Source organism: Hordeum vulgare, chromosome 6H (genome assembly GCF_904849725.1).
Source record: "Hordeum vulgare subsp. vulgare chromosome 6H, MorexV3_pseudomolecules_assembly, whole genome shotgun sequence".
Classification (NCBI taxonomy): Eukaryota; Viridiplantae; Streptophyta; class Magnoliopsida; order Poales; family Poaceae; genus Hordeum; species Hordeum vulgare.
The window spans coordinates 544,697,367-544,713,878 of NC_058523.1; the positions used below are offsets into that span (position 1 = coordinate 544,697,367).

The window sequence follows — 16,512 nt, forward strand, 5'->3', positions numbered from 1 at the left end:
ACATATTCTGCAGTCACGTTGCGGTGCTCTGAAAGAGTGCCGGTTTGCTCACAACCATGTTGCTCTATTTTTGTGACATGCCATGGCTGACATACCCCAGGCTTCTGGCGAGCAATAACTCTTCCGCGGCAACCCGCTTCGCGATGGATGCATATGAGCTTCAACTCCTTTTTATCAGACTGCTTCACTCTATGTTGCCTGTGTATAGCAATTGCATAGCTATGTATTGCTTGTTTAGCAGATTTCTTATCTGGGAAAATCTGTCCAACGGCCAGACTCCCCGCGTCTAGGCCAGCAACAGAGTGAAATTCATTGGTGATGCTCATAACCTGTAAAAACTCTGGGTTGATTGCTGCAGCGACCGCATTCTCAGGAGGAACAACTTCATCATCATCTGATTCCGAAGACGCAGAAGAATGACCATCATCGTCATCATCTAGCGCCTCCGGCAATCCCTCGACATGTTCGCTCATGTCAACGACCGCAGACCAATATCCCGTGTCATACACTTGTTGGCCACGTGTTGGTTCCGTTGGGCCGGTGTCGGGGGCTACAGTTATGGCCATATGTTCGCCACCACTTGGTTCCGATGGGCCGGCGTCGGGGGCTACAGTTATGGCCAACTCGGCCTCACCGGCACCGCTACTGCACTCGGCGACATCACTGGCAGAAATGAACTCCACATAAACCATGGGTTGTCCATACATGGAGTTATTGGGATTGCTTGCAAAACCCATGTACGACGCCCATGCTCTTTCACCAGTAACCCGTCGCAGAACCCAACGATTTTCTCCCTCAACCACGAAAGCCTCCAGGGTCATTTTTTTTCCATTCATCGCTGAACCAAACACCGATCGGATGCACCTTCTAACTGCCGCATACTCTACATTAACCATGTCTTTCACTACAACCGTAGTCATCCCGCACCTAGACACATCCACACCAGAAGGACCCTCATGTACGATGTGCCCATAAAACACTAACAAATTTTCCATAGTACCTAACGAGCAGCCATATTTACATCGTTAGTACATTGTAATAACAACATCCATTACTTATCTTTTTTACATATAACAATTTAACAACATCCATTACATCTACGCATAATAATTTATATTGTATCATTTATCGTGACACTACATCTATAAAATAAATAGAAGATGAATTACAATATGTCATTCATACCTCTGGTTTAAATAAGGATATCCTTCCGAATATAATATATCACCAGAATAATATCAGCGAATTCCACCTATTTTCATATGAACAAAAATATTACACACATAATTATTTCCGTGCTAGCAAAAGTCTAAAAATACATACTGCATGCATATATATATATCACGAGTCATATTTCTACGGGGTTGACAAATTATCAAATAAACAAATATACTACACACGCGTCTTGCATGTAATAATACTAATGGAGCTAACATATTATTACATGTTTTTTACAAAAATGCTAGTTACATAGGCATTTTTCCGGCTCCTTTCTAAATACCAGTTGCATGCAAACACGAACAAATCATCGGTAATATATGAACATAGTCGACCTATTATCACATGAACACAAATATGAACAAAGTCTCATACCTTGATCTTCAACTTAGTAGTTCATATCGCATGACAAAATAGTTCCACAAAAGTGATAATACGCTCCCTAAGACAAAAGAAAACACATACTTAGAAACTAATCAAACAAAATAAAAACATCATGCATGCAAACACGACCAACACAAATGGAAAGCTCTTATCTTGATCTATCTTTTCTTCAACTACAACGTCTTCAAAATAGTTCCACAAAAGTGATAATACGCTCCCTAAGACAAAAGAAAACACATACTTAGAAACTAATCAAACAAAATAAATACATCATGCATGCAAACACAACCAACAGATATGGAAAGCTCTTACCTTGATCTATCTTTTCTTCAACTACAAGGTCTTCAAAATCTAACTTTAAACCGTCCTAAACCGCCACATAAACTTTCATATGGAGTAGCTCTTGAGAGAAAGAGAAGAGAGTGAGAAAGAGAAGAGAGTGACACGGGAGGCAACGGCAGGAGAAGAGAGTGAGAGAGGAGGCAGCGACGCGGTTCGCTTATAAAGAAGAAGTTTTGAGTGTTTCGTCGGTGGAGAGCGGGAAAAATTCCCACTGTTTCGTCGGTGCGAACGGGAAATAAGCCTGGGAATCTGGCCGCGCGGAAATCAGCGCAATCACCAACAGTGTCGGCCGCGCGGAAACAGTGCCCCGGCCGCCTGCTCCCGAGGCGGCAGGGCCCACCCGGCTTTGTCCGTTACGGACAGGAGGGGCGGGAACGGGATCCCGCGCTGGCCGCCTCAGCCGGTGGCGGCAGGCCCCAGCCGCCTGGCTCGGTGGCGGCAGGCCCCACGGCCGCCTCGCGCGGTGGCGGTAGGTGCCACGTGCCGCCTGGCGCGCCTGCCGCCACCCGGGGTGGGGGTCCTTTCGCGCCTTTTCACTCGCATGTGGTCTATTTTGGCAATCTCATTCGATAGGGGGTCCTTTTGGACAAAAATTCAAAAAGTTTTTTTTATTTTGTTTCCATTTTGGCTTTTATCTTAGAAATATTTCTTATTCCCGTAAGGTTATAAGCATGGAGAAAAGGCGCAGAAGCATATACGAAATCTAGGGTGCTTCACCCCGCAAAAGAAAAATCAGGGTGCTTTTTTTTTCAGACGAACAAAATCCAGGGTGCTGCCCTCAGCAGGTTATTTCTCAGGTCGGTGGGCTGGACTTTTCGGCCCTCCATGTTATATAACCAGCCCAACTAGAGTGGGCCGCCAATTGCCTGACCGACGGGGGCCGTTCGCTGCTCGCTCGCGCGCCGGCTGCTCGTGCGTCGTAGCATTAGTCCCACCTCGCCAGTTTACGGGAAGCCACACCGGTTTATAAGGCGGGGCGCGGCTGACTGCTGCACGACCTTACTTGAACAGGATCTGTTCTATAGGCTCGTACCGCTGCATCCTTTACCAATAAGGAGGCAAGCACTTCAGTCTGGTTGATGCATTCTGACCTCTGGGCCAGAGCGTGATTAACGGCTTGGATTCTGCTCATGGTTGCATCCGACGGCTGTAGATGATCGTTCCTGCCTGGGTCACACCAGCTCAGGGTGGCCCAGAGGTTGTCTGACAGACACTCCCAAACCTTTTTTTTTGTGTGTTTTTGGTAAAGGATGCAGAGATTTTTTTTCCCTGTCATTCATAATTTGTATAGGAAGAACATGGGTGTTTTCGTAAAGGATGCAGAGATTTTTTTTTCCCTGTCATTCATAATTTGTATAGGAAGAACATGGGTGTTTTGGTAAAGGATGCAGAGATTTGTTTTCCCTGTCATTCATAATTTGTATAGGAAGAACATGGTTTGCTTTAGGTGCTTGTTTCCAACTTTCAAATCAGACTTTCAGGTTTCCTTTTGTTGTTTCGAATTTTTGTAAGATGGAAAATACTCCCAAATCTCTTTTGCTGCTGGTTTCATCTTTCAACCAGGCTTGGAGATTTCTTTTGTTTTATTCAAAATTTGTATAGGATGAAGATGTTTGCTTGTTTCAAACTTTCAAATCAGACTTTCAGGTTTCCTTTCGTTATTTCGATTTTTTGTAAGATGGAAAATACTCCCAGATCTCTTTTGCTGCTGGTTTCATCTTTCAACCAGGCTTGGAGATTTCTAGATGTTATTCAAAATTTGCATAGGATGAAGATGGTTGCTTTTGGTGATAGTTTCTAGCATTCAATCAGATTTTCAGATTTCCTTTTGTTGTTATTGTTCTGCTTGCCTAACCGAACTGGCTATTGCCTTTTCTAATAGATGAGGCAAATCTTGTGCCCCTGTTTTGAAAAAAAGTGAAACAAATGACCAGAAAATTTAGCGCTCCAGCGCAGGTCAGCAGCAGTGGTTCAGTTCCCAAAAACATACTACTGTTAACTCAAACTCGTTGCAGTCAGCAGCGGTCATTCAGTCCCCAAAATCATACTACTGTTAACTCAAACTCGTTGCAGGTCAGCGTTAACTCAAATTCATTGCAGGTCATCAGCACTCATTCAGTCTCCAAAAACAAACTACAAACTCTCATGCACACAGGACCAGACATACTGATAGAAAAGCAACCCGTGAGTCGCTCGGAACACCAATCTGGCACCGAGCTAATGCCATCCTAAGCAAGCCATATACTCGTAAACCACAATTTGCATTTTCGGCACAGAGCAATTGGTTAGAAATAATCTCTGCGGGTACAGGCACAAAGCAAGAGTGCTTCACACAATCAGGAGGGTTCAAGATTTAAACTATATTCCAAATAAAAATGGTACCGAGTGTTACAAACAGCGCGTTCTGATTACTTGAAGGGAAACTAAGCGTAATAATTCAAGCTGGACTTCTTCTTTGCTTGCACTTGGATAATGCCTTCATTGAAATCTTCATGGATCATCTGCATATGCCAAAAAGATAGGGTTAAGCGCACCAGTACATTATCAGTTGTTTCTGAATACAGTTAAACATGTTTCATGAGGAAGTGCACTTCAGGCAGTCAAATAAAAAAAAAATGATTCTACTAGCTACCAAGACAATAAAATGCTTTGAGATTTCAAGCAGCATCTTATATACTGTACTTATGTTTCACTGTGATTCTCTACTGCATACTGTATTATATTTCAAGCTGTACAGTTCATGCTGAACATACCATAGACCTAATGTTGATCTGTTTAGAATTTCATTTTCTGATTATCAAGATCCTAATCAACTTCATCTGCGGTTATCATCTTCCATTGTCTACCAACAAATTGATACTTCCACAAAGGCACCAGTGTCGCAAGTGAACAAGAGTCAGCACAAACCTCTGTAGCATCCCTCCGTAGAGCAAGCATGCCAGCTTCCACACAAACAGCCTTCAGCTGTGCACCATTGAAATCATCAGTTGAACGAGCCAGCTCCTCAAAGTTGACATCAGGATGTACGTTCATCTTTCTTGAGTGAATCTACAAGATAGAACACAGAAGAAACTTCTTTGAGTCCACAAAACCAAAAGGTAAGCAATTTTTGCAATAAGAGTTATCAGCCTTTAACAAATTGCAAGAGACATACTTGCAAAATCCGAGCTCTTGCTTCTTCCGTCGGATGAGGGAACTCAATCTTTCGGTCCAGGCGACCAGAACGGAGTAAAGCAGGATCAAGAATATCTGCACGATTGGTTGCAGCTATCACCTGCAAGTCACAACAACAATGCGTTAAGGAAACAGGATGAATAAAACATCTGATCAGGTATTCATCATCTCTCAAATTATGACCAACTGAAGCAAATTTGTGGCTACTCATTAATCAATCAATCAAATAATAAATCTATTTTATCAAACTACTGTTTTCAGAACAACTAGTTAGGCCAAACCATCTGTACAAAACAAATTATCTTCACAGGTTGAGCTTGCATGCATTCAAATTACAGAGACAAATATTAGGACATGTTGACCTTTATCCTCTCATCACTGCTAAATCCATCTAGCTGATTCAGCAACTCCAACATAGTTCGTTGCACTTCTCTGTCACCACTAACTTCACTGCAGTCAAATAGAAAAAGAAAAAGAGAAACAATATCAAATATATACTTCCCGGTAAAAAAATCATATCTAGTTGCAAGTAATCAAATATCTTTACCCTGCATTAATAGGTTAACAACACCATCACATATGATGTGCAGCATATGCTGAAAGTAGTTGAAATGTATTTATCTCTTGGAAGTATAAAATTAAGAACAGTTTCTCTTATTTTACATATGATGACATAGAAGGTTGAAGGAGTGTTAGACTTGCAGGGATACTAACTGATTTTCCTCGTACAAAGATTATACTCCCTCTGTCCCAAAATAAGTGTCTCAACTTTAATACAACTTTGTATTGAAGTTAGTACAAAGTTGAGGCACTTATTTTGGAACGGAGGGAGTACCATGGTGTTCAGCAGACAATTCGCCAAATTAAAAACAAGAGCAATGACATGACGAGTATTATGGTTGCTAGGATTTGAGCGGGAGAGAGAGAGAGATGCGAGGGCGCGAGAGAGCCGGCCGTGGGGGTCCTTTCCCACGGCCGGGCAAGAGGGAAAAGAGTTTTCCTTCTTAATCCTTGCCTGTTTAGATTGATACATCTCCTCTCCATATATAGAAAGGTTTACTTGACTCCCAAGTAAGGCTTACTTGGCCCCTAAGCAAACCCTAAGACTAACGGGCCCAGGCCCATCACGTACTTATCGTTTGAACCTCAGTGCCAAGGATTCATATAATCTCGTATGTCATTCCCTTTGTCCTTCGGTATGTTACTTGCCCGAGATTCGATCGTCAGTATCCGCATACCTATTTCAATCTCGTTTACCGGCAAGTCTCTTTACTCGTTCCGTAATATAATATCCCGCAACTTACACTAAGTCACATTGCTTGCAAGACTTGTGTGTGATGTTGTATTACCGAGTGGGCCCCGAGATACCTCTCCGTCATACGGAGTCGCAAATCCCAGTCTTGATCCATACTAACTCAAGGAACACCTTCGGAGATACCTGTAGAGCATCTTTATAGTCACCCAGTTACGTTGCAACGTTTGATACACACAAAGCATTCCTACGGTGTCAGTGAGTTATATGATCTCATGGTCATAGGAACAAATACTTGACACGCAGAAAACAGTAGCAACAAAATGACACGATCAACATGCTACGTCTATTAATTTGGGTCTAGTCCATCACATGATTCTCCTAATGATGTGATCCCGTTATCAAGTGACAACACTTGCCTATGGTCAGGAAACCTTGACTATCTTTGATCAACGAGCTAGTCAACTAGAGGCTTACTAGGGACAGTGTTTTGTCTATGTATCCACACATGCACTGTGTTTCCAATCAATACAATTATAGCATGGATAATAAACGATTATCATGAACAAAGAAATATAATAATAACTAATTTATTATTGCCTCTAGGGCATATTTTCAACAGTCTCCCACTTGCACTAGAGTCAATAATCTAGTTCACATCACCATGTGATTCCAACGAATCCAACACCCATATAGTTATGGGGTCTGATCACGTCTTGCTCGTGAGAGAGGTTTTAGTCAACGGTTATGAAACTTTCAGATCCGTGTGTTCTTTACAAATCTTTATGTCATCTTATAGATGCTGCTACTATGTGCTATTCGGAAATGCTCCAAATATCTACTCTACTATACGAATCCGTTTCACTACTCATAGTTATTCGGATTAGTGTCAAAGCTTGCATCGACGTAACCCTTTACGACGAACTCTTTAACCACCTCCATAATCGAGAAAAATTCCTTAGTATATTTAGTTACTAAGGATAACTTTGACCGCTGATCATTGATTCAATCCTGGATCACTCTGTGTACCTCTTAACAGACTTGCTGCAAGGCACACATCAGGTGCGGTACTCAGCATGGCATACTTTAGAGTCTACGGCTAAGGCATAGAAGACGACCTTCGTCTATTCTCTTTATTCTGCCGGGGTCGGGTTTTGAGTCTCACTCAAATTCACACCTTACAACGCAACCAAGAACTCCTTCTTTGTTGATCTATTTTGAACTCCTTCAAAACTTGTCAAGGCATGCATCTTGTTGAAACTTCTATTAAGCGCTTTCGATCTATGCCCATAGATCTTTGATGCTCAACGTTCAAGTAGCGCAATCTAGGTACTCCTTTGAAAACTCCTTTCAAACAACCTTGTATGCTTTACAGAAATTCTACATTACTTCTGATCCACAATATGTCAACCACATATACTTATCAGAAATTCTATAGTGCTCCCACTCACTTCTTTGGAAATACAAGTTTCTCATAAACCTTGTACAAACCCAAAAATCTTTAATCATCTCATCAAAGTGTATATTCCAACTCCGAGTTGCTTGCACGAGTCCATTGAAGGATCGCTGGAGCTTGCATACTTGCTAATATCTTTAGGATCGACAAAACCTCCTGGTTGTATCACATACAATGTTTGCTCAAGGAAACCGTCGAGGAAACAATGTTTTGACATCCTATGTGCAATATTTCATAAATAATGCAGCAACTACTAACATAATTCTAACAGACTTTTAGCATCGCTACGAGTGAGAAAGTCTCATCATAGTCAACTGTTTGATCTTGTCGGAAACATCTTTGCGACAAGTCGAGCTTTTCTTAATAGTCACTTATCACCATCATTGTCTGTCTTCCTTTTAAAGATCCATCTTTACTCAATAGTCCTATGACCATCAAGTAGTTCTTCCAAAGTCTAGACTTTGTTTTCATACATGGATCCTTTCTCGGATTTCATGGCTTCCAGCCGTTTGTCGGAATCCGGGCCCACCATTGCTTTCTCCATAACTCGTAGGTTCACTCTTGCTCAACAACATGACCTCCAAGACAGGGTTACCGTACCACTCTGCAGTAGTACGCGACCTTGTCAACCTACGAGGCTTGTAGTAACTTGATCCGATGCTCGATGATCACCATCATCAGCTTTCACTTCAATTGGTGTAGGCGCCACAGGAGCAACTTCCCGCGCCCTGCTACACACTGGTTGAAGTGATGGTTCAATAATCTCATCAAGTTCTACCACCCTCCAACTCAATTCTTTTGAGAGAAACCTTTCCTCGAGAAAGGATCCGTTTCTAGAAACAAACACTTTGCTTTCAGATCTGAGATAGGAGATGTACCCAACTGTTTTGGATATCCTATGAAGATGCATTTATCCGCTTTGGGTTCGAGCTTATCAGACTGAAACTTTTTCACATAAGTGTCGAAGCCCCAAACTTTCAAGAAACGACAGTTTAGATTTCTCTAAACCTCAGTCTATACTGTGTCATCTCAACGGAAATACGCGGTGTCCTATTTAAAGTGAATGCGGTTGTCTCTAATGCATAACCCATAAACGATAGTGATAATTCGATAAGAGACATCATAGCATGTACCATACCAAATAGTGCGTGGCTATGACGTTCAGACACATCATCACACTATGATGTTCCAGGTGGCATGAACTGCGAAACAATTTCCACTTTGTCTTAACTGCGTACCAAAACTCGTAACTCAGATATTCATTTCTATGATCATATCGTAGACAGTTTATCCTCTTGTTATGACGAACTTCACTCCGAAACAGAATTGAACTTTTCAATATTTCAGACTTGTGATTCATTAAGTAGATACTCTTGTATCTACTCAAATTGTCATTGAAGTAAGAACATAATGATATCCACTACGTGCCTCAACACCCATTGGACTGCATACATCAAAGTGTATCACTTCCAACAAGTTACTATCTTGTTTCATCTCAATGAAAACAAGGCCTTGCTCATGTGGTATGATTTGCATGTCACTAGTGATTCAAAATCAAGTGAGTATAAAGATCCATCAGCATGGAGCCTCTTCATGCAATTTATACCAACATGACTCAAGCGGCAGTGCCACAAGTAAGTGGTACTATCATCATTACCTCGTATCTTTTGGCACCAATATCATGAACATGTGTAACACTACGATCGAGATTCAATAAACCATTGAAGGTGATTATTCAAGCAAATAGAGTAACCATTATTCTCTTTAAATGAATAATCGTATTGCACTAAACACGATCCAATCATGGTCATGCTCAACGCAAGCACCAAATAACAATTATTTAGGTTTAACACCAATCCCGATTGTAGAGGGAGCGAGCGACGTTTGATCATATCAACCTTGGAAACACTTCCAACACGTATCGTCACCTCGCCTTTAGCTAGTCTCCATTTATGCCGTAGCTTTCATTTCGTGTTACTAATCACTTAGCAACCGAACCGGTATCCAATACCCTCGTTCTACTAGGAGTACTAGTAAAGTACACATCAACATCATGCATATCAAATATACTTCTTTCGACTTTTGCCAGCCTTCTTATCTTACCAAGTATCTAGAGTTGCTCCGCCTCAGTGACCGTTCCCCTCATAACAGAAGCACTTAGTCCTGGGCTTGGGTTTAATCTGGGGTCTCTTCATTAGTGCATCAACTGTTTTGCCGTTTCACGAAGTATCCCTTCTAGCCCTTGCCTTTATCGAAACTTAGTGGTTTTACTAACCATCAACTATTGATGCTCCGTCTTGATTTCTACTTTCGCAGTGTCAAACATCGCGAATCGCTCAAGGATCATTGTATCTATCCTTGATATGTTATAGTTCATCACGAAGCTCTCATAGCTTGGTGGCAATGACTTTGGAGAACCATCACTATCTTATCTGGAAGATCAACTCCCACTTGATTCAAGCGATTGTCGTACTCAGATAATCTAAGCACACGCTCAATGATTGAGCTTTTCTCCTCTACTTCGTGGACAAAGAATCTTGTCGGAGGTCTCGTACCTCTTAACAAGGGCACAAGCATGAAATCACAATTTCATCTCTTTAGAACATCACTTATGTTCCGTGATGTTTCAAAACGTCTTCGGCGCCTTGCTTCTAAGCCATTAAGTATTTTGCACTGAACTATCGTGTAGTCATCAGAAACGTGTATGTCGGATGTTCACAGCATCCACAGACGACGCTCGAGGTGCAGCACACCGAGTGGTGCATTAAGGACATAAGCCTTCTGCGCAACAACGAGGACAATCCTCTGCAAAGTTTGCTACTATCAACTTTCAACTAAATTTTTTCTAGGAACATATAAAAACAGTAGAGCTATAGCGCAAGCTACATCGTAATTCGCAAAGACCATTAGACTATGTTCATGACAATTAGTTCAATTAATCATATTACTTAAGAACACCCACTCAATAAGTACATCTCTCTAGTCATTTGAGTGGTACATGATCCAAATCCACTATCTCAAGTCCGATCATCACGTGACTCGAGAATAGTTTCAGTGGTAAGCATCTCTATGCTAATCATATCAACTATACGATTCATGCTCGACCTTTCGGTCTCATGTGTTCCGAGGCCATGTCTGCACATGCTAGGCTCGTCAAGCTTAACCCGAGTGTTCCGCGTGTGCAACTGTTTTGCACCCGTTGTATGTGAACGTTGAGTCTATCACACCCGATCATCACGTGGTGTCTCGAAACGAAGAACTGTCGCAACGGTGCACAGTCGGGGAGAACACAATTTCGTCTTGAAATTTTAGTGAGAGATCACCTCATAATGCTACCGTCGTTCTAAGCAAGATAAGGTGCATAAAGGATTAACATCACATGCAATTCATAAGTGACATGATATGGCCATCATCATGTGCTTCTTGATCTCCATCACCAAAGCACCGGCACGATCTTCTTGTCACCGGCGTCACACCATGATCTCCATCATCATGATCACCATCAACGTGTCGCCATCGGGGTTGTCGTGCTACTCATGCTATTACTACTAAAGCTACGTCCTAGCAATATAGTAAACGCATCTGCAAGCACAAATGTTAGTTTAAAGACAATCCTATGGCTCTTGCCGGTTGCCGTACCATCGACGTGCAAGTCGATATTATCTATTACAACATGATCATCTCATACATCCAATATATCACATCACATCGTTGGCCATATCACATCACAAGCATACCCTGCAAAAACAAGTTAGACGTCCTCTAATTTTGTTGTTGCATGTTTTACGTGGTGACCATGGGTATCTAGTAGGATCGCATCTTACTTATGCAAACACCACAACGGAGATATATGAATTGCTATTTAACCTTATACAAGGACCTCCTCGGTCAAATCCGATTCAACTAAAGTTGGAGAAACCGACACTTGCCAGTCATGTTTGAGCAAGGGGGTTACTCGTAGCGATGAAACCAGTCTCTCGTAAGCGTACGAGTAATGTCGGTCCAAGCCGCTTCAATCCAACAATACCGTGGAATCAAGAAAAGACTAAGGAGGGCAGCAAAACGCACATCACCGCCCACAAAAACTTTTGTGTTCTACTCGAGAAGACATCTACGCATGAACCTAGCTCATGATGCCACTGTTGGGGAACGTCGCGTGGGAAACAAAATTTTTCCTACGAGAGGGGATGTCCATCTACGAGAGGGGATTTCCGATCTACGTATCCTTGTAGATCGCATAGCAGAAGCGTTAAGAAACGCGGTTGATGTAGTGGAACGTCCTCACGTCCCTCGATCCGCCCCGCGAACCGTCCCACGAACCGTCCCGCGATCCGTCCCACGATCCGCTCCGATCTAGTGCCGAACGGACGGCACCTCCGCGTTCAGCACACGTACAGCTCGGAGATGATCTCGGCCTTCTTGATCCAGCAAGAGAGACGGAGAGGTAGATGAGTTCTCCGGCAGCGTGACGGTGTTCCGGAGGTTGGTGGTGATCTAATCTCAGCAGGGCTCCGCCCGAGCTCCGCAGAAACGCGATCTAGAGGTAAAACTGTGGAGGTATGTGGTCGGGCTGCCGTGGCAAAAGTTGTCTCAAATCAGCCCTAAAACCCCACTATATATAGGAGGGAGGGAGGGGAGGAGGCAGCCTCAAACCCTCAAGGTTTGGCCGAAATTTGAGGTGGAGGAGTCCTACTGCAATCCTACTTGGAGTAGGATTCCACCTTCCCACTTGGAAACTCTTTCCACCTTGTGTTTTTCCCTTCTCAAACCTTATGGGCCTTAGTGGAAACTTATTCCAGCCCACTAGGGGCTGGTTTATCTCTTCCCATAGCCCATGAGACCCCTTGGGGCGTGACACCCCTCTCGATGGTCCCCGTCACCCCTCCCGGCACTTCCGGTACACTACCGATGAGCCCGAAACTTTTCCGGTAATGCCCAAAAACTTTCCGGTAACCAAATGAGGTCATCCTATATATCAATCTTTGTCTCCGGACCATTCCAGGAACCCTCGTGACGTCCGTGATCCCATCCGGGACTCCGAACAACATTCGGTAACCAACCATATAACTCAAATACGCATAAAACAACGTCGAACCTTAAGTGTGCAGACCCTGCGGGCTCGAGAACTATGTAGACATGACCCGAGTGACTCCTCAGTCAATATCCAATAGCGGGACCTGGATGCCCATATTGGATCCTACATATTCTACGAAGATCTTATCGTTTGAACCTCAGTGCCAAGGATTCATATAATCTCGTATGTCATTCCCTTTGTCCTTCGGTATGTTACTTGCCCGAGATTCGTTCGTCAGTATCCGCATACCTATTTCAATCTCGTTTACCGGCAAGTCTCTTTACTCGTTCCGTAATACAAGATCCCGCAACTTACACTAAGTCACATTGCTTGCAAGGCTTGTGTGTGATGTTGTATTACCGAGTGGGCCCCGAGATACCTCTCCTTCATACGGAGTGACAAATCCCAGTCTTGATCCATACTAACTCAACGAACACCTTCGGAGATACCTGTAGAGCATCTTTATAGTCACCCAGTTACGTTGCAACGTTTGATACACACAAAGCATTCATCCAGTGTCAGTGAGTTATATGATCTCATGGTCATAGGAACAAATACTTGACATGCAGAAAACAGTAGCAATAAAATGACACGATCAACATGCTACGTCTATTAATTTGGGTCTAGCTCATCACATGATTCTCCTAATGATGTGATCCCGTTATCAAGTAACAACACTTGCCTATGGTCAGAAAACCTTGACCATCTTTGATCAACGAGCTAGTCAACTAGAGGCTTACTAGGGACAGTGTTTTGTCTATGTATCCACACATGCACTGTGTTTCCAATCAATACAATTATAGCATGGATAATAAACGATTATCATGAACAAAGAAATATAATAATAACTAATTTATTATTGCCTCTAGGACATATTTCCAACAAATACGTTATTCCCAAATCATCATTAAAATCCGATCTGACGGTCACAGAGTTAGCTGACGCGGACATTACTATCGGTCGAATGATTAGGGAATTGTTACCCGTCGGCCGACCGGTTTTTTCAAAAGACCTGACGGCGCGCGAGCCGTCGGATCTAACACAGATCTAGTAAGGCGAATGCGCTTTTTTTTATTTTGAAACAAAAATCTTTTTACAGTAATATTTCTAAGAAAGGTTGTGTTGTCGAATTTTTGTGCAACAAATGTTATGTTGCGGTTTTTTCTTGCAATAGAGATTGTGTTGTGGGATATTTTTTGCAACAAAAGTCTTGTTGTGATTTTTTTTATTTTTGTTTGCAACTGTTGCGGAATTGTTTTGCAGCAGAGGTCTTGTTGCACATTTGTTTTTTTGCAACAACAATGATGTTGCAGAGGTGGACGGTGCCTTGTTGTCATTGATGTCGAGCAGAGGTCGTCTTCTTATCATCCGGTAGCAGTAGGAGCAGGCGTCGTCGATCTAGAAGAAAGATGAGGCGAGAGGGTGGGTGATGGTGAGGTGGCCCACGGCCGTGACGACGAAACGTGTGCTCGCCGACGTCAGCGGCGGTGAAGCATGGGTGTTCGGCGGCGTGCAGCATCCAGCGTCTCGTTCGGATGAAGGAAAGAGGAGGTCGGAGCATAAGGTCGGAGCAACATAACTGGCGAACGGCGGCCGGAGAAGAGCTCCGGCGTGCGCTCTCGAGCGGCCATGGCTATTGGTCGCGAGCAGACACATGGAGGTGGAAAGAGGTGCTCTCGTCAGGGCATGAAAACATCAGCTTGACAGAAAGCTCAGAAGAGCACGAGAGAATCAAGTTCCAGATCCCGCAACACATTACTTGTTGTTATGGGGGAATTGCAACAACGACTCGATTGTAAAAATTAGTCTAGATAAAACATTATTCTGGACTCATCCTTAAAATTCGATCCGTTGACCTGAAAACTGGCAGACGCAGACGTTATTACCGGTCGGATGATTAAAATCATTTCCTTTTAGTTTCGGACTCGTTCCGTGCGTGCGTTCTAGCGATTGATTAGTTGGTTGTCTTAAGGAATCTCTCAGTTCCCGGGCTGAGTTCCTTCCGTGCACGATACAACTACGAGCCGAGCCCGAGATGTGTATCAGTGTATGCCATCGTAGTATTTCATTTGCGGTTTTTGCTGACGAGGGCACATGTTCAAAAATATTTTGTCTAAATAAAGAACATGTTCAAAAATATTACTCTAGTTCATGTTTTCTTTCAGAAAACACTTAAAATCATCCGGATGAATTCTACTTTGTGTAAGCCACCTCTTCGTGTTGACACATGTGCCCTACCCAGCGCTCTCATCCCTAGCCTTATCTCTTCCCGTCCACTCGTCTTCCTCCGCTCGCTTGCTTTTTCCAATATCTCTCATCCGTCATGCGAGGACCATCCTCGCCGTGGCAACAGCCACCGCCGTTGCAAGGAAAATAGGGCGTCCGGCTAGCCGGCCACCGCTGCCCAACCCTCGCCATGGCAATAGCCGCCGCTGTGCAAGCAAAAGACGGCGTGTGGCCTTTGCTGTCGCACCCCTCGCCATGGTAGCAGCCGCCATGTTGTGAGCCAGTGTTTTATCAGCGGAGGCTTCCTTGTTGCGAGCCGGAGTTGGGGAAGGCATCATGCGTGCTTCCACGACCCCACGGATCTTGAGATGACAACGGAGCTGCAATGCAGTGCACCCTGGTGCTGCCATGCATCTGCATATCTCGCCGATGACACAAGGTGAAAAAGCAACACGCATGGTGATGCATGCACCATGACAGAGCTTCAATGCAGTGTGGGGAAAAGTTGCAATTTTTGAGATGCAACTCTCGTCAATCCCGTCGACGACGCGACGCTCCTCGATGTCCATAGGTACTGCGATGCGGTAGTCATCGACGGTAGCCGGTGTTGCGACGCGGCGCTCCTTGGCGTCCATCGATGCTGCAAAGAAGCAGTCATCAATGGCAGCTATGGCTGCGACGTGACGCTCCTCGACAACTTCCAGTGTTGCGACACAGCGCTCATCGGTGCTGCCGGCGTTGCTATGCAGCACTTGCATCACTGCGGAGAGGAACGAGTGATGCGATACAACGCTCGTCGGCGGCGCCGGTGGTGTGGTGGAGGCACTAGTGTTGTGGGAGAGGCCACAGTGCTGCAAAGCATCCACGGTAGGGCCGTAGTCCTGAGGTGGCGTAGCTGCAAAGTAACACACATGGAGACACCGATGGGAAGGATGATAGCGGGCATCGCTCTGACTTTTTGTAGCATGAGTTCTGCTGCATGGAGAGAGATGCAACGGATGGTGTCAGCTTCATGTCTCGTCGGGGCTGAGCTCGTTGGGGTCGCAGCATCCTCTGTCGTGTGCTCTTCGGCGCCGAGGCGGAGGCGTTGGTGTGGTGCTACAACCTCATTTTCTGCGGAAGGTCGTCCAAGCTGCAATAGGTCACGTGTGGAAAGAAAGGAAACAAGACTAACTGGGTCGTATGAATCCGCGCAGCTGAATCCTACGGCTCGCCAGCCGGATAATTTCTCAAGGAAATCATCCGACTGATCCGTAGTATTGGCCTCTTTCTTTTTTGAGAAAACTTTCAAAAATATTGCGAGGAAATTTTTCAATCTATTTGTCATCTGTTAAGGTAGTATGAAGAACATCGAAAGTAAGAAAAATACATGTTTGTAGACTATCT

General features: G+C 43.9%; 1 protein-coding gene, 1 long non-coding RNA gene and 1 other non-coding gene across 3 annotated transcripts; 1 reads left to right on the forward strand and 2 right to left on the reverse strand.

Annotated features, from left to right (window-relative positions):
* Positions 1 to 958: 958 nt before the first annotated feature.
* Positions 959 to 1,636, reverse strand: LOC123405394. Its single transcript, XR_006611965.1, has 3 exons — positions 1,594 to 1,636; positions 1,186 to 1,252; positions 959 to 1,000 (listed from the first exon to the last, which is right to left on the reverse strand). It is a non-coding gene; the product is annotated as an uncharacterized LOC123405394 (long non-coding RNA).
* A 1,301-nt stretch (positions 1,637 to 2,937) lies between these two features.
* Positions 2,938 to 3,157, forward strand: LOC123406691. The gene has a single exon (XR_006612351.1). It is a non-coding gene; the product is annotated as a small nucleolar RNA U3 (small nucleolar RNA).
* Positions 3,158 to 4,018: 861 nt separating this feature from the next.
* Positions 4,019 to 15,218, reverse strand: LOC123405830 (26S proteasome regulatory subunit 6A homolog). The gene is made up of 5 exons (XM_045099371.1): positions 15,139 to 15,218; positions 5,481 to 5,637; positions 5,099 to 5,218; positions 4,852 to 4,992; positions 4,019 to 4,445 (listed from the first exon to the last, which is right to left on the reverse strand). Exons 1-5 carry the CDS (start codon positions 15,216 to 15,218, stop codon positions 4,368 to 4,370), a joined length of 576 nt encoding a protein of 191 aa, XP_044955306.1. The 3' UTR covers positions 4,019 to 4,367.
* Positions 15,219 to 16,512: the final 1,294 nt, after the last annotated feature.

Bases quoted from the DNA above. Each gene is read 5' to 3' on its own strand.
- LOC123405830 (XM_045099371.1), bottom strand. From the start codon at position 15,218: ATGAGAGATATTGGAAAAAGCAAGCGAGCGGAGGAAGACGAGTGGACG. The intron at 5,638-15,138 runs GTAGGGCACATG...ACTTGCAACTAG, and splicing joins GCTAGGGATGAGAGCGCTGG to ATATGATTTTTTTACCGGGA. The intron at 4,993-5,098 runs GTATGTCTCTTG...TCTATCTTGTAG, and splicing joins CAAGAGCTCGGATTTTGCAA to ATTCACTCAAGAAAGATGAA.